This window comes from Phocoena phocoena, chromosome 7 (assembly GCF_963924675.1).
Source record: "Phocoena phocoena chromosome 7, mPhoPho1.1, whole genome shotgun sequence".
Taxonomy (NCBI): domain Eukaryota; kingdom Metazoa; phylum Chordata; class Mammalia; order Artiodactyla; family Phocoenidae; genus Phocoena; species Phocoena phocoena.
Window position 1 is genome coordinate 88,680,396 of NC_089225.1, and position 15,768 is coordinate 88,696,163.

At 38.6% G+C, this 15,768-nt stretch overlaps 1 protein-coding gene across 1 annotated transcript in view; it reads right to left on the reverse strand.

The window, feature by feature from the left end:
• ACADL (acyl-CoA dehydrogenase long chain) overlaps positions 1–15,548 on the reverse strand; it is a 37,045-nt gene extending 21,497 nt beyond the window's left edge. Inside the window, exons 1-4 of the mRNA XM_065881033.1 lie at positions 15,472–15,548; positions 11,280–11,435; positions 10,556–10,693; positions 3,421–3,585 (exon numbers count right to left, since the gene is read on the reverse strand). Of these exons, the coding sequence (XP_065737105.1) occupies positions 3,421–3,585; positions 10,556–10,693; positions 11,280–11,435; positions 15,472–15,548 (536 nt within the window). The remainder of the gene's footprint in view (positions 1–3,420; positions 3,586–10,555; positions 10,694–11,279; positions 11,436–15,471) is intronic.
• Between the last annotated feature and the right edge of the window lie 220 nt (positions 15,549–15,768).

Here is a 15,768-nt window from a genome sequence, read left to right on the forward strand (position 1 = left end):
TAAAATTGGAACCATACATATGATCCTGATCTTTTAATAATATCTAACGTTTTTATATAAGAAAACTTTTAGTAGTGGCATAGAATTTCATCATATGAACTACTGTTATGATATATATTTTTAAACACACAAGAATATTATTTATTTCCACAAACAAGTATTCCGTCTCACTTTTTGGAAACATTGACAGCCTTCTTCATTTATCTTTTAAGAGAGATTTAAGAGAGATTTCTTTACAGTAGGAAATCCAGCAGGTAGGATTCAATAATAGATGGTTTCAGGGAGACAACTGGAAGTGGTGGTGCATCTAAAAGACTGGAGAGCTCATATCCCATCTAAAGGGCTATGTCCCAGCCAATAGGAATAAGGAATCAGAAATAAGAAAAACATAGTATTGTCAGATGTTCCAAATTTTCAAGAAAATCCAGGAATATGGATGTTTACGTACATTTTTCTGGCTTTTAAAGTTGATTCAAGGTTTGTTTTTAAATTAAATAGATTAACCAAATTAAACACATTCCAGGGCTTCCATAGGTCCTATGAACTGCCCCATTTGTGACTACTACCTCATGCCTTTCTAGATCTCATGCCATGGTGATACAACCACTTAGAACTCAAGGGGGTAGATATCTGATATCCTTCTCTTATACACTGTAAAGTAATACAGTATGATTTCTGAAACTAGAAATTAAGGGGGACATTGACAAACTCAATCATGACCAAAGATCAGGGAAGGGACCTGAAACCAAATGCATTGGATTCATCATGAATCTTTTAAAGCAATCCGCTATTGTTGAAGACTTAGGTAGTTTCCACTTCCAATTTTCAAAGATATCCTACAATGAACAGCATCATATATTAAATAGTCCACATCACTTATTTTGTGAAAATTTTCTGATTCTCCTTTTTGTACATGGACTTTGTATTATATACCCCATGGCACTTTATCACTCTCTGTATCATGCTGAATAATGACCCTTAGAGATAGCAGGTCCTAACCTCTGGAACCTGTTAAGTGTTACCTTATATGGAAAAAGGGTCTTGCAGATGTGATTAATTTAGGACTTTGAGATGGGAAGATAATTCTGGATTATCTAGATGGGTCCTTGATGCAATCACAAGTGTCCTTGTGAGAGAGAGGCAGAGGGAGATTACACAGACTAAAGAGGGACATTACAACATGGCCACAGAGGCAGAGATTGGAGTCATGATGCCACAAAGCAAGGAGTGTCGGCAGCCCCCAGGAGATGGAAGAATCAAGGAATGGATTCTCCCTTAGAACCTCTGGAGGGACTGTGGCCTTGCTGATACCTTGATTTGGGACCACTGATACCAAGTTTGGACTTCCGGCCTTCAGAACCGTGAGAGAATAAAGTTCTGTTGTTTTAAGCCACCCAGTTTGTGTAATTTGTTATAGAAGCACAGAGAATTTTCAAGAAAACACAAATCAAGCAAGCCTTTGTGGGTATGTGTTTAAGTTGGGGATAAATCAAGATCTCTCACTGATACTTTTGCCTTTAGGTGAGCGCTGACATACAGTGGGTTGGAACTAAAACATACTGATCGTGAGCTAATAAGATGCAATCAGAATATTGGTCATTAGGCCAGTTATCTTAGAGAGTTATCTTAAAAGCAAAGGAAGAAGATTAAATTCCTACTTCTTTCAGGTCACATTTTTAGGCAAAAAAGTAAACACAGCTTTTTTTTTTGGCCTCACCGTGCAGCTTGTGGGATCTTAGTTCCCTGACCAGGGATTGAACCCAGGCCGCTGGCAGTGAGAGCACGGAGTCCTAACCACTGGGAATTCCCAACAAAACCTTTTTATCTTGGCAAAATTAAATTTCTATATTGGCCTTTAATTATAGATTTATATCTGGGAAAGATAAGTACAATTTAAGCAAATTGCCAAGTAACCCTATGGCATACTAAGACATTTAAAAATAAGCAGCACTGGGACTTCCCTGGCCGTCCAGTGGTTAAGACTCTGCACTTCCACTGCAGGGGGTGCAGGTTCGATTCCTGGTCGGGGAACTAAGATCCTGCACGCCGCACCGCAGCCATATAAATAAACAGCACCGACAAAAATTTTAAAATATCAGGGCCTGATCTTGCAGAAACAAGTCTTGAATTTTCAATTACTGCTTCTGCCACATCTGTAAGTTCTTCCTCTGCACTGCCTGTTTCCCATTGGCCTGTTAGTCACTGCTCTCTTCAACATAAGCCATTTCCCTGACCATGCTGGCTTGTCAAATTACTGTCCCCTCTCTACACTTTCTTTCGCCATATAACACACAACTCTGAAAAAAAATCAGTCTGTCTTTTCTGCCTCTGTTTTCTCAATACCCATCTCACTCCCTTCAAAAGTAACTTCTGCCTCTCCTCTCTCCTGAAATCACAACCAAAAGATCACCACTGGCTGCCATGACTCTTTCTCAATTCTCAACATCTCTGTGGCCTTGACATTACTAACTTCTCACTCCTCTCCTACTGCCTTTTCAAACTCACTTCCCCTCAAGCTCATGAAATAGCAGTTGTCTAGATTTCCTTCAAACTCAATCCTACTGTCTCTGTCACTACATCTTCTGTACAGTTCCAAATGGAATGCAATGCCCAAGGTTTCCTTCTTGGTCTCCTTTTCATCCTTTCACTTTACCCCTTGAGGATCAGGTCCCACCACATGGCTGCTCTTGCAAATTTCTCAATGGTCAGATCTCAGTTTAAATATAACCACTTTTTATAGGTCTTCCCTAGCAGTCATATCTAAATATGAGTTTTTCCCTTCCCCACCAAACACACATGCACCATGAGTCTCTAACACAGCACCTTGTTTCCTTCATAGTACTTATCATAATTTAAATATATTTGTTTACGTGTTTCTTGTCTTTCTCCTCAACAAGCACACAGACCACATCTGATTTGATTACCACTGTATACCTGGCACACGGAAGGCACTTATTAAGTAACCATCAAATGACTAAATGATTTATTCATTTCCATTGCTTCAATTCTTTCTTATCTATGAATCGTTTTAAAGCCTATTGCCACCCCCAGCCTGTATCCAGACTTCCAAATCCATATTTTCAATAGCCTGCTGGACATTTCCATGTGAAATGTCACATCACATCTAAAATTCAACGTGCCCCAAATTCAACACATATTCTAACATTTTATTTACATCACACTATGTTAATATCTCCCATACAACATAAAATACAATCTGCTGTGTTGTTATTTGTATATGATAAGGCCTTATTTTCCTACTGGAATTTGAAGTTACCTAAGGTTGGAAATGACAATGTGTTCATCTTTGTATCTGTCTTAGCATATCACTCAGAGTGTTGTATAAAGCAGGTACTGAGAAAACATTTGCTGTTAAGGCATTGCTTCCAGCATTTCAAAACCAACCAAATGTTGATTTACCTTCCAGCCCCAGGCTCTGTCATTGCTATGGCACCAATACATTTCCCTGCAGTCATCTGGGGGATGAAGTGCTTAATCTGTTCTTCTGAGCCATAGTTTGCGATATAGGGCATGACAATATCCGAATGAAGACTAAAACCTGGGCCTGTGCAATTCGAATACGCTCTTAGAAAGAAAAAAGAGAAGACAGTTTAAGGCACAACGTAGTTATTTTGTTCTCTTTTTAGTTCTTTGATTTCTCAGTTAGAAAAGAACAACAAAGTACTAAAGGTCCTATCACATTATGTGGTAATAGATTGTCTCCTCGCAAGCCTATGAAGTTTCTGAAGGTTTTCTCTCTCTTTTTTTTTTTACTAACCTTTTAATTTCTGGCTCTAACATAGTAACAGTGCTCTAGCAGAGCTCAATGATCACGTATGTAATGAAATAAAAGATAAAACATTTTAAAAAATTTACCACCTATAACTGTATTACCCTAACATAGTAACTATTTTCATTTTAGCAAATGACCTTTGCCATAAGGATATACGTATTCTCATATAACTGCAGTCATGGTATAAATTTTGTACTTACAAAATTTATCACAATAAATAGCTGCAAAATATTACAAACTGCTTCTGTACTACAATATACTTTTTTATTGTCCTACTGCTGGACATTTAGATTGCTTCCAAACTTGGGGGATTATGATCTAACATGGCAATGATGTTTGTACGTAGATATTATTTTTTATATTGGGTTGGCAAAAGGTTCCTTTGGTTTTTAAGTAAAACTAAAAGATAAATTTTTCATTTTCACCATGAACTCTATTGAACAATGTATTCACCCTTTTGTTCCATTACCTTCTGCCATTTTTCAGGCAACTTCATAATTCCATCTTCCCAAAACTTTTTATCTTTTTGAGCAAAGAACTGTTCCAGGTGCCTTTTACAGTCTTCCAAGGAATTGAATTTTTTTTCCATTAAGAGAATTTTGTAAAGACCTAAATAAATGGAAATCGAAGGTGCAATGTCTGGTGAATACGGCGGAGGAATCAGAACTTCCCAGCCAATCTGTAAAAGTTCTTGCCTGGTCATCAAAGAAACACGCGGTCTTGTGTTATCCTGATGGAAGATTATGCGTTTTCTCTTAACTAATTCTGGACACTTTTTGTCCAGTGCTGCTTTCAGTTGGTCTAATTGGGAGCAGTACTTGTTGGAATTAATTGTTCGGTTTTCCGGGAGGAGCTCATAATAGATGACTCCCTTTCAATCCAACCATATACACAACATCACCTTCCTTGGATGAAGACTGGCCTTTGGTGTGGTTCATAGTGGTTCATTTTGCTTGCCCCATGATCACTTCCGTTCCACATTATTGTACAGTGTCCACTTTTCATCGCCCATCACAATTTGTTTTGAAAACGGAATGTTTTCATTACGTCTAGGTAGAGAATCACATGAAGAAATATGGTCAAGAAGGTTTTTTTTGCTTAACTTACGTGGAACCCAGACATCAAAGTGATTAACATAAGCAAGCTGGTGCAAATGATTTTTCTTTTTTCTAGGAATTTTCTTTACATTTCCACTCGGCTTTAATCTATTTTTTTTTTTCTTATTAGTCATCCATTTTATACACATCAGTGTATACATGTCAATCCCAATCGCCCAATTCGTCCCACCACCCCAGTAGTGGGGTTGCTGGGTCATATGGTAATTCTATTTTTAGTTCCTTAAGGAACCTCCATACTGTTCTCCATAGTGGCTGTATCAATTTACATTCCCACCAATAGTGCAAGATGGTTCCCTTTTCTCCACACCCTCTCCAGAATTTGTTGTTTGTAGATTTTCTGATGATGCCCATTCTAACTGCTGTGAGGTGATACCACATTGTAGTTTTGATTTGCATTGCTCTAATAATTAGTGATGTTGAGCAGCTCTTCATGTACTTCTTGGCCATCTGTATGTCTTCTTTGGACAAATGTCTATTTAGGTCTTCTGCCCATTTTTTGGATTGGGTTGTTTGTTTTTTTAATATTGAGCTGCATGAGCTGTTTATATATTTTGGAGATTAATCCTTTGTCCGATGATTCATTTGCAAATATTTTCTCCCATTCTGAGGGTTGTGTTTTCGTCTTGTTTATGGTTTCCTTTGCTGTGCAAAAGCTTTGAAGTTTCATTAGGTCCCATTTGTTTATTTTTGTATTTATTTCCATTACTCTAGGAGGTGGATCAAAAAAGATCTTGCTGTGATTTATGTCAAAGAGTGTTCTTCCTATGTTTTCCTCTAAGAGTTTTATAGTGCCCGGTCTTACATTTAGGTCTCTAATCCATTTTCAGTTTATTTTTGTGTGTGGTGTATTAATTTCACTCTTTTACATGTAGCTGCCCAGTTTTCCCAACACCACTTATTGAAGAGACTGTCTTTTCTCCATTTTATATCCTTGCCTCCTTTGTCATAGATTAGTTGACCATAGGTGCGGGGGTTTATCTCTGGGCTTTCTATCTTGTTCTATTGATCTGTGTTTCTGTTTTTGTGCCACTACCATATTGTCTTGATTACTGTAGCTTTGTACTGTTGTCTGAAGTCAGGGAGTCTGATTCCTACAGCTCCATTTTGTTCCCTCAAGGCCGCTTTGGCTATTCGGGGTCTTTTGTGTCTCCATACAAATTTTAAGATATTTTGTTCTAGTTCTGTAAAAAATGCCATTGGTAATTTGATAGGGATTGCATTGAATCTGTAGATTGCTTTGGGTAGTAGAGTCATTTTCACAATATTGATTCTTCCAATCTAAGAACATGGTATATCTCTCCATCGGTTGGTATCACCTTTAATTTCTTTCATCAGTGTTTTATAGTTTTCTGCATACAGGTCTTTTGTCTGCCTAGTTAGGTTTATTCCTAGGTATTTTATTCTTCTTGTTGCAATGGTATATGGGAGTGTTTCCTTAATTTCTCTTTCAGATGTTTCATCATTAGTGTATAGGAATACAAGAGATTTCTGTGCATTAATTTTGTATCCTGCTACTTTACCAAATTCAGTGATTAGCTCTAGTAGTTTTCTGGTGGCCTCTTTCAGATTCTCTATGAATAGAATCATGACATCTGCAAACAGTGACAGTTTTACTTCTTTTCCAATTTCGATTCCTTTTATTTCTTTTTCTTCTCTGATTGCCGTGGCTAGGACTTCCAAAACTATGTTGAATAATAGTGGCGAGAGTGGACATCCTTGTCTTGTTCCTGATCTTAGAGCAAATGCCTTCAGTTTTTCACCATTGAGAATGATGTTTGCTGTGGGTTTGTCCTATATGGCCTTTATTATGTCGAGGCAGGTTCCCTCTATGCCCACTTTCTGGAGAGTTTTTATCATAAATGGGTGTTGAACTCTGTCAAAAGCTTTTTCTGCATCTATTGAGATGATCTTATGATTTTTCTTCTTCTATTTGTTAATATGGTGTATCACATTGATTGATTTGCATATATTGAAGAATACTTGCATCCCTGGCTTAAATTCCACTGGATCATGGTGTATGATCCTTTTAATGTATTGTTGGATTCTGTTTGCTAGTATTTTGTTGAGGATTTTTGCATCTATATTCATCAGTGATATTGGTCTGTAATTTTTTTTGTAGTATCTTTGTCTGGTTTTGGTATCAGGGTGATGGTGGCCTCATAGAATGAGTTTGGGAGTTTTCCTTCCTCTACAATTTTTTGGAAGAGTTTGAGAAGGATGGGTCTTAGCTCTTCTCTAAATGTTGGATAGAATTCATCTGTGAAGCCATCTGGTCCTGGACTTTTGTTTGTTGGAAGATTTTTAATCACAGTTTCAATTTCATTACTTGTGATTGGTCTGTTCATATTTTCTATTTCTTCCTGGTTCAGTCTTGGAAGGTTATACCTTTCTAAGAATTTTCCATGTCTTCCAGGTTGTCCATTTTATTGGCAGAGTTGCTTGTAGAAGTCTCTTAGGAGGCTTTGTATTTCTGTGGTGTCTGTTGTAATTTCTCCTTTTTCATTTCTAATTTTATTGATTTGAGTCCTCTCCCTCTTTTTCTTGATGAGTCTGGCTAATAGTTTATCAATTTTGTTTAGATAGAACCAGCTTTTAGTTTTATTGATCTTTACTATTGTTTTCCTTGTTTCTATTTCATTTATTTCTGCTCTGATCTTTATGATGTTCTTCTTTCTCTAGTTACTTTAGCTGTAAGGTTAGATAGTTTATTTGAGATTTTTCTTGTTTCTTGGAGTAGGCTTGTAAAGCTACAAACTTCCCACTTAGAACTGCCTTTGCTGCATCCCATAGGTTTTGGATCGTCATGTTTTCATTGTCATTTGTCTCTAGGTATTTTTTGATTTCCTCTTTGATTTCTTTCCTCTTTGATCTCTTGGTTATTTAGTAACATATTGTTTAGCCTCCATGTGTTTGCGTTTTATACGTTTTTTCCCCTGTAATTGATTTCTAATCTCATAGCATTTTGGTCAGAAAAGATGCTTGATATGATTTCAATTTTCTTAAATTTACTGAGGCTGGATTTGTGACCCAAGATGTGATCTATCCTGGAGAATGTTCCATGCGCACTTGAGAAGAAAGTGTAATCCTGCTGTTTTTGGATGGAATGTCCTATAAATATCAATTAAATCTATCTGGTCTATTGTGTCATTTACAGCTTGTGTTTCCTTATTAATTTTCTGTTTGGATGATCTGTTCATTGGTGTAAGGGTGGTGTTAAAGTCCCCCACTATTATTGTGTTACTGTCGATTTCCTCTTTTAGAGCTCTTAGCAGTTGCCTTATGTATTGAGGTGCTCCTATGTTGGGTGCATAAATATTTACAACTGTTATATCTTCTTCTTGGATTGATCCCTTGACCGTTAGGTAGTGTCCTTCTTTGTCCCTTGTAATAGTCTTTATTTTAAAGTCTATTTTATCTGATGAGTATAGCTACTCCAGCTTTCTTTTGATTTCCATTTGCATGGAATATCTTTTTCCATCCCCTCACTTTTAGTCTGTATGTGTCCCTAGGTCTGTATCCATTCAGTAAGCCTGTGTCTTTTGGTTGGAGCAATTAATCTATTCACATTTAAGGTAATTATCAATATGTATGTTCCTATTACCATTTTCTTAATTGTTTGGGGTTTGTTTTTGTAGGTCCTTTTCCTCTCTGGTGTTTCCCACTTAGAGAAGTTCTTTTAGCATTTGTTGTAGAGCTGATATGTTGGTGCTGAATTCTCTTAGCTTTTGCTTGTCTGTAAAGCTTTTGATTTCTCCATTGAATCTGAATGAGATCCTTGGGTAGAGTAATCTTGGTTGTAGCTTTTTCCCTTTCATCACTTTAAGTACATCATGCCACTCCCTTCTGGCTTTTAGAGTTTCTGCTGAGAAATCAGCTGTTAACCTTATGGGAGCTCCCTTGTATGTTACTGGTCATTTTTCCCTTGCTGCTTTCAATAATTTTTGTTTGTCTTTAATTTTTGCCAATTTGATTACTATGTGTCTCGGCATGTTTCTCCTTGGGTTTATCCTGTGTGGGACTCTCTGCGCTTCCTGGACTTGGGTGGCTATTTCTTTCCCATGTTAGGGAAGTTTTCAACTATAATCTCTTCAAATATTTTCTTGGGTCCTTTCTCTCTCTCTTCTCCTTCTGGGACCCCTATAATGCGAATGTTGTTGCGTTTAATGTTGTCCCAGAGGTCTCTTAGGCTGTCTTCATTTCTTTTCATTCTTTTTTCTTTATTCTGTTCCACAGCAGTGAATTCCACTATTTTTTCTTCCAGGTCACTTTTCCTTTCTTCTCCCTCAGTTATTCTGCTATTGATTCCTTCTAGTGTATTTTTCATTTCAGTTATTGTATTGTTCATCTCTGTTTGTTTGTTCTTTAATTCTTCTAGGTCTTTGTTAAACATTTCTTGCATCTTCTCGATCTTTGCCTCCATTGGTTTTCCAAGGTCCTGGGTCATATTCACTATCATTATTCTGAATTCTTTTACTGGAAGGTTGCCTATCTCCACTTCATTTAGCTGTTTTTCTGGGTTTTTATCTTGTTCCTTCATCTGGTACATAGCCCTCTGCCTTTTCATCTTGTCTATCTTTCTGTGAACGTGGTTTTTGATCCACAGGCTGCAGGATTGTGGTTCTTGCTTCCGCTGTCTGCCCTCTGGTGGATCAGGCTATCTCGTGCAAATGATTTTCAACCCTTGATTTGGATGTTTTGAGTATGTCGGCTATCTCCCAGGTGGTATAACATTGATTGTTCTCAACTAATGTCTCAATTTGATCGTTATCAAGTTCAACTGGTTTATCCGACCGGGGAGCATCATCCAGCGAGAAATCTCCAGTACGAAACTTTGCAAACCACTTTTGACACATTCGATCAGTCAAAACACCTTCTCCATACACTGTACAAATCTTTTTTTGTGTGCTTCAGTTGCATTTTTACCTTTCATGAAATAATAAAGCATAATATGCCAAAACTGTTGCTTCTTTTCTTCCACCTTCAATATTAAAATGGCTACACAAAAATTCACCAATTTTAATAAGTCTTTTTTTAAATGCACGTTAATATGACAGCTGTCACAATATAATCTAACAAAATTGTTTTGAATGAAGTTGAAGACAACTAAGTGCTACTAGAGCCATCTTATGGAAAAAAACAAACAAAGTTTTTGGCCAACCCAATATTTAAGAGCAGAAATACTTTCATTTTTTATGTATCCATGCTTTTAATCTCCAAGGCATTTATTGTTCCAATATATAATGTCACCAAGAGTATATGAATGCGTCACTTTCACTGCAACCTTGTCAGCACTGGTTATTATGATTTTTAATTTTCACTAACTTTTGTACTCAAAATGATACCTCCAGATTAATTTAATTTGCATCTGATTGGTAGTAAGGATAAACTTTTTTCAACTAAAAAACCTATTCTCATTTCTTTTTTGATGAATTGCTGGTTCAAAACTTTTGCCCATTTATCAACTGAAATCTTCATTTGTTCTCATGTATGAAACAGACACGTGGGTCAATTAGAAATGAAGCACCTATTTTAACAACTTAAAAGAGGATTTTCAATCTTATAAGATTAGAAAACAGTTTAAAATCATCACTCAGAAAAGTGAACTGACGAAACAAGACTCAACTTCAAATGCTTCCATACTTACTGCTCCTCCCAAACAACAGCTGACGAGTACAAGTCCCCCCCAATGCCACCATGACGCTCTGCAATATTGACACCAAGCAGTCCTTGTTTTCCAGCTTTTTCCCAAAGCTCCCTACTCACTTCTCCAGCTTTCTCCCATCTGCAAGTAACAAACATGTTAAAATCAGAAAAATATTTTTCATATTATTTAAACGGCCACATTTTGAATTTATGAATGATTTTGTTCAGGAATGGTCCCTTAATTTAAGGTAATTAAAAAGGGGGTGCTCTCATATCCTGTGACAATAACAGGGCCCAACAAGTAAAAGAAAGATTCCTCTTTCCCAGGAAAGACTCAGTCATTGAAAAGCCCTGGACTCTTTGTTTACTCTAGCCCTCCCAACTTCCTTTTCCTTTCTATGAAAGTGCTCTCCTTCCCTTGCTGAGCAGCGACTTGCACATAGATCACCATGGCTGTGGACCATAAACCCATTTTTTATGGGAGAAAAAACTGGCAGTCGATTAGGTCAACATATTTTTTAATTGTATATTTTAAAACTCATTTAAGAAGCTTTGAAGTAGTTTAAGAATCCCATAATCTTACAGTATTATACTGAAGAGTGGTAAAAATGTTAATAAAGCCCTGAACACAGTACTTTTTCTAGAGAACAACAAAGAGCATTCTAGGAAATGGTCCTTCTTGGACCTCTAACGTGCACTACTTTCAAAGAAAATGTGCGACTTACTCTGCGTGATGAGGAATCACTTCTTCTTGAAAAAACTTCCTTACACTTTCTCGGAAAATGTCATGTTCTGAAGAGAAGATTCTTCTAATTCCTATATCTGTTAATTTTTTAGCAGAAGGAGTTTCTAGACGTTCCTCCCCTCCAGAATGAGAACATCTTAAAAATATACATACATTAAGAAAATTAAGTGAATTGTTACTCTTCACATCCAAATTAAAAGTCACTGAACAACATGAAGGAAAGAGTCTGAAATTTGACAAACTGGTTCAAATTTGAGCAGCAGCACTTTAGGATCTATCTCGATTGGATGAGACTAAGAAGTAGTTTGCCCTTATTCAACTCAGTCTTTACTTCCAAATCCCTAAAGAGGATGTCATGCCTAGAAATAATCACATGTTTGAGCTGAAGTAGAATATAGAATAGTACTGTATGGTGATGCCGATTAAATAATGTAAAATTCAAATAGTACAATAGAATAATACTGATAAGTTTTCATGTAATGTACAATTTTTGAAATAATGTAACCCCCCCATTAATAGTTTATCCAGAATCATACAATTTCAAATGGCAGGTGTATAGGATGCAAACTGCACATTACAATCCGGGTGTAAAGCAAAATCAAAGTGCCCACCAGTCTCTGTAGGGATTATTCCAGAATTATTCAAAATCTTTGGAAACTGACCTTTCCTCTCGCTGCACCCCACCACCCCCCATATTAAGCTTAAAAAGAGACTGCTCTGTAGTTCCTTTTGTTCAGTGGTCTTCAGATCGCCCCCTGCCCCGGCCGGGGGTACGCCTGAAAAGATTTTGAAACTCTGTGTACCACTTTGTACATTTTTAAGCTCACATATAAAAAAACTTTTTATCATATATATAAATATTGCCAAAAGATGTTTTTCTGTTTTGCATTATATTGTTTTGGGTTTCTCTCTTCCTTAGTTGGACCCTGACCTGATCTGATCCTATCCTGTCCTTTCCTTCCCTTTTCTTTCTCTTCCTCTTCTTCTTCTTAGTCCAGAAAAGACCCAGTCTTGTTTATTAGCAATTAGGCTATTTCAATTTTTTTCCCCTGAAATGTATTATTTTTTTCCAGTTTATATATCTTTCCTTAATGCAATGGACTGAATTGTGCCTGCCTCCTCCTCCAACCCAATTCATGTTGAAGCTCAAACTCCCAATGTAATGGTATTTGGAGATATAGCTTTGAGGAGGTAATTACAGTTAAATGAGGTCATAAGTGTGGAGTCCTAAACAAAGAGGCTTGGCTTACATTATAAGAATGGGAAGAGAGAGATATAGCTCTGTGTGCACACAACAAGGAAAGGCCTAGTGAGGACATAGGGAGAAGGGGGCCATCTATAAGCCAGGAAGAGAGCTCTCACCAGCAAATGAACTGGCCAGCACCTTGATCTTGAACTATCCAGCCGCTAGAATTATGAGGAATAGATTTCTGTTGTTAAACCATCCAGTCTATAGTATTTGGGTATGGAAGCCTGAGCTGATTAATACACTTAATATGTATTTTGTGTCATTTTGCTTTAGACTTATCTTTTATATACAACTTTTAGTTGAGTTTTATTTGTTAATACAATCTGAAATGTCTTTTAAGTGGTAACCTTTAGCTGAGAACTTTTAATATTACATTTTTTATAGCTGGTCTGCCTTTTATCTTCATGTTTTTCTGGTTTGCTACTCTGTCAGCCAAATCATCATTTTTAATAGCTTATTTATTCATTTAGCCAAAAAATACTTTCTGAGTGCCTACTATGTACTAGGAACCATTCGGGTAACTTGGGATACAACAGTGAGCAAGGGCCTTGCACACCACTGTAATGTTACAGTAAAAGAGACTAAAATCTACTTCATCCTATATTGAAATGACTCGTTCCAATTTCTTTATAATGCACACATTGGTCCATACTTGGGATTTTTCCTCAAGGAAAAAAATGTGCTGAGACTAGGGAACTGGAGCTCTAAGACACTGAATCATTTGTCAACATAATTAGTAAATAATAGAGTGGAACTTATATCCAAGTCTGCCTGGATCTTAAAATTTTATATCCCATGTAACATTAAAGAAATCTTTGGAACATTTCTAAGTAAAACACACCAAGACAAAGGAAAGTGAAAGAAGTGCCAGAAAGAACAGAGATTTTCAGATCAGTCAAAAGTGTTCAAGAGAGAACATGTAGAGAGAAGAAAATCAAAACACTTGGCAGTAAGTTTGTTGGAATATCCATTTTTTGCCAAGACTAAGGAACCCGTACAAAATAAATCAGCCCTTTTTCTCCCCATAAAAACCAGGAAATCTGTACTGAATAAATTGTCCATTGTTTTCCTAAAGCATTAAACTGCTACTCATCTAACAGGCTAGGCTCTAATTATTATTATTATCATTATTTTTTAAACCTCATTTACATTATAAAAGGGAGACAGTCTCTGCCAGCACCTTCAGGTAGGGAGCTGGTTATAAATACACAATTTTGGGCCTCATCCCAGGCCAAATGAATCAGTCTGTACATTTGACACTTGAAACACACAGGGGTTAGGGACGCCCAACCTCCATGCAGTTGAAAATCCATGTATACCCCACCATCAGCCCTCCATATTTGTGCTTCCTCCAAAGCACGGTTCTGCATCCTCAGATTCAACCAACCATGGATTGTGTAGTACTGTAGTATTTACGATGGAAAAAAATTCCCATGTAAGTGGACCCTCGCGATTCAAATACATGCTGTTCAAGGGTCGACTGTATTTTAATAACATTCCTAAGTGATTCATATGCACATTAAAGTTTAAGAGTCTGTTATAATGAAACTAGAGTCTCTGACCTATTCAGAGGGTCCCTCAGGTCCTCTTTTTTCCAATATTCTTCCTATACTTCAACCAAAATAACATCACAATTGACAATGCAGAAGCAGGTATGAAAATCAGACTGTCTAATATTAAGCCAGACATTAAGGGATCTACAAAAATGTAAAACAATGTCACTCATCTCACTTTTTTTTTGGAAAAGTTATTTTTCATAAAGATGTTATTTATGTTAACATGTAATGAGTTACTTTTATGTAAACTAAATATTTGTAAAACTTCCCAGTTTTGTAGATATCTATTGACATCAATGTCCATAAATAACACTCACATAAACAAAAGATCTTGGAGGTCCTCTAATTTTAACAGCACAAAGGAGTCCTGATACCAAAAAATTTGAGCATCACTGTCTTATGAAATTCGGGGAAGAGCTTAGAAAAGTATGTGTATCCGAATGTAAAGTCACTCCTCGGTGAAGCCTTCCCAGCCCTCCTCACGAGCAGCAGTTTTGTTTCCTGCTCCTACAGCATCTTAGAGTTACCATAAGGCCGCCATGAGCTAATTTATCCATCCTGTCACTCTCATTAAACAGGGAATCCTCGGTGCTTCCAGCTTGTTTATCCAATGACTGTATTTGAGGTGTCAGACGGTACAGGAAGCTTTTGATCTTATAAACACTACCTTAATAGTCACTGAGCCACTTAGAAACTCTCTCCATTAATTCCTCTGCATTTACTTAATTAAAGGATTTGTTAAATCTCAAGTTAATTTCATCGTCTAACGGGCCGTCGCCAGGTCTTTCCTGTTCCAGGATGTCTTCTCCATGGCACTTCTCTAGGTCAGCGTCGCTGCAAGTGCTTTTCTCAAGATCTGGGAGGCGGTGGAATACCAGCTCCCAAGTTCACTATAGGGCGGTGCCTTTTTGCCACAGATCTAACTGGGCCAAAGGTCGTAGCTCCAACTCGTGCAACTGTGCCCAAGGGCTGACTCCCCGCCCTCGCCTCGCAGGAACTCTTCGAAATGCAGACTCACGGTGCCGACCCCAGGCTTCAGAACCAGACGGGTTGGATTGGGGCCAGTGAGGGAGAATTCAGGGACGCCCGCCCCCCCCCCTTCGGCTGTCACCAAGTTGAAGCTGCTAGGCCGGCGCCCACGCGCTCGCCCCAGTGGGTCCGACCCAGGTTCTGGGAGCCAAGGGGCGAGGTCCAGCCCTTTCTCCCACCCTCTCTCGCCCCAACAGCTCAGCCCAAGTCCCGGGGGCCGATGCAGCCGGCCCCTTGAGCGCGCGCCGGCTGGTTCCCAGCCCGCAGGAGCGGTGTGCGTGTCGCTGCCCTGCCCTGCAGCCTCCCGGCGGCGCAGCTGAAACGGGGCGGGCACTCACCTCGATGCCGGCGGCACGCTCGGCGCACAGCGGCCGCCCCACAAGCGTAGGGCCCTGCGGAGGAGGCGTGTGGCCATGGCTGGGACAGCGAGGGGCGGCAAGGGCGACGGACTCGTTTTCTCGGTGACTCCGAGCGCGCAAGGCCAGGCGCCAGGCCAGCGGACTGTCCCCAGGACCTTCCTCCGTGCAGTCCCGCCGGAAAAACGTCGCGCAGCCGCTCTGGTAAATGCGCCCTGGGCGCCCTTCCGGAGCCCGGAGCCGCGATCCCCTGTGGCCCGGCGGGTGGCGTGTCGCCGA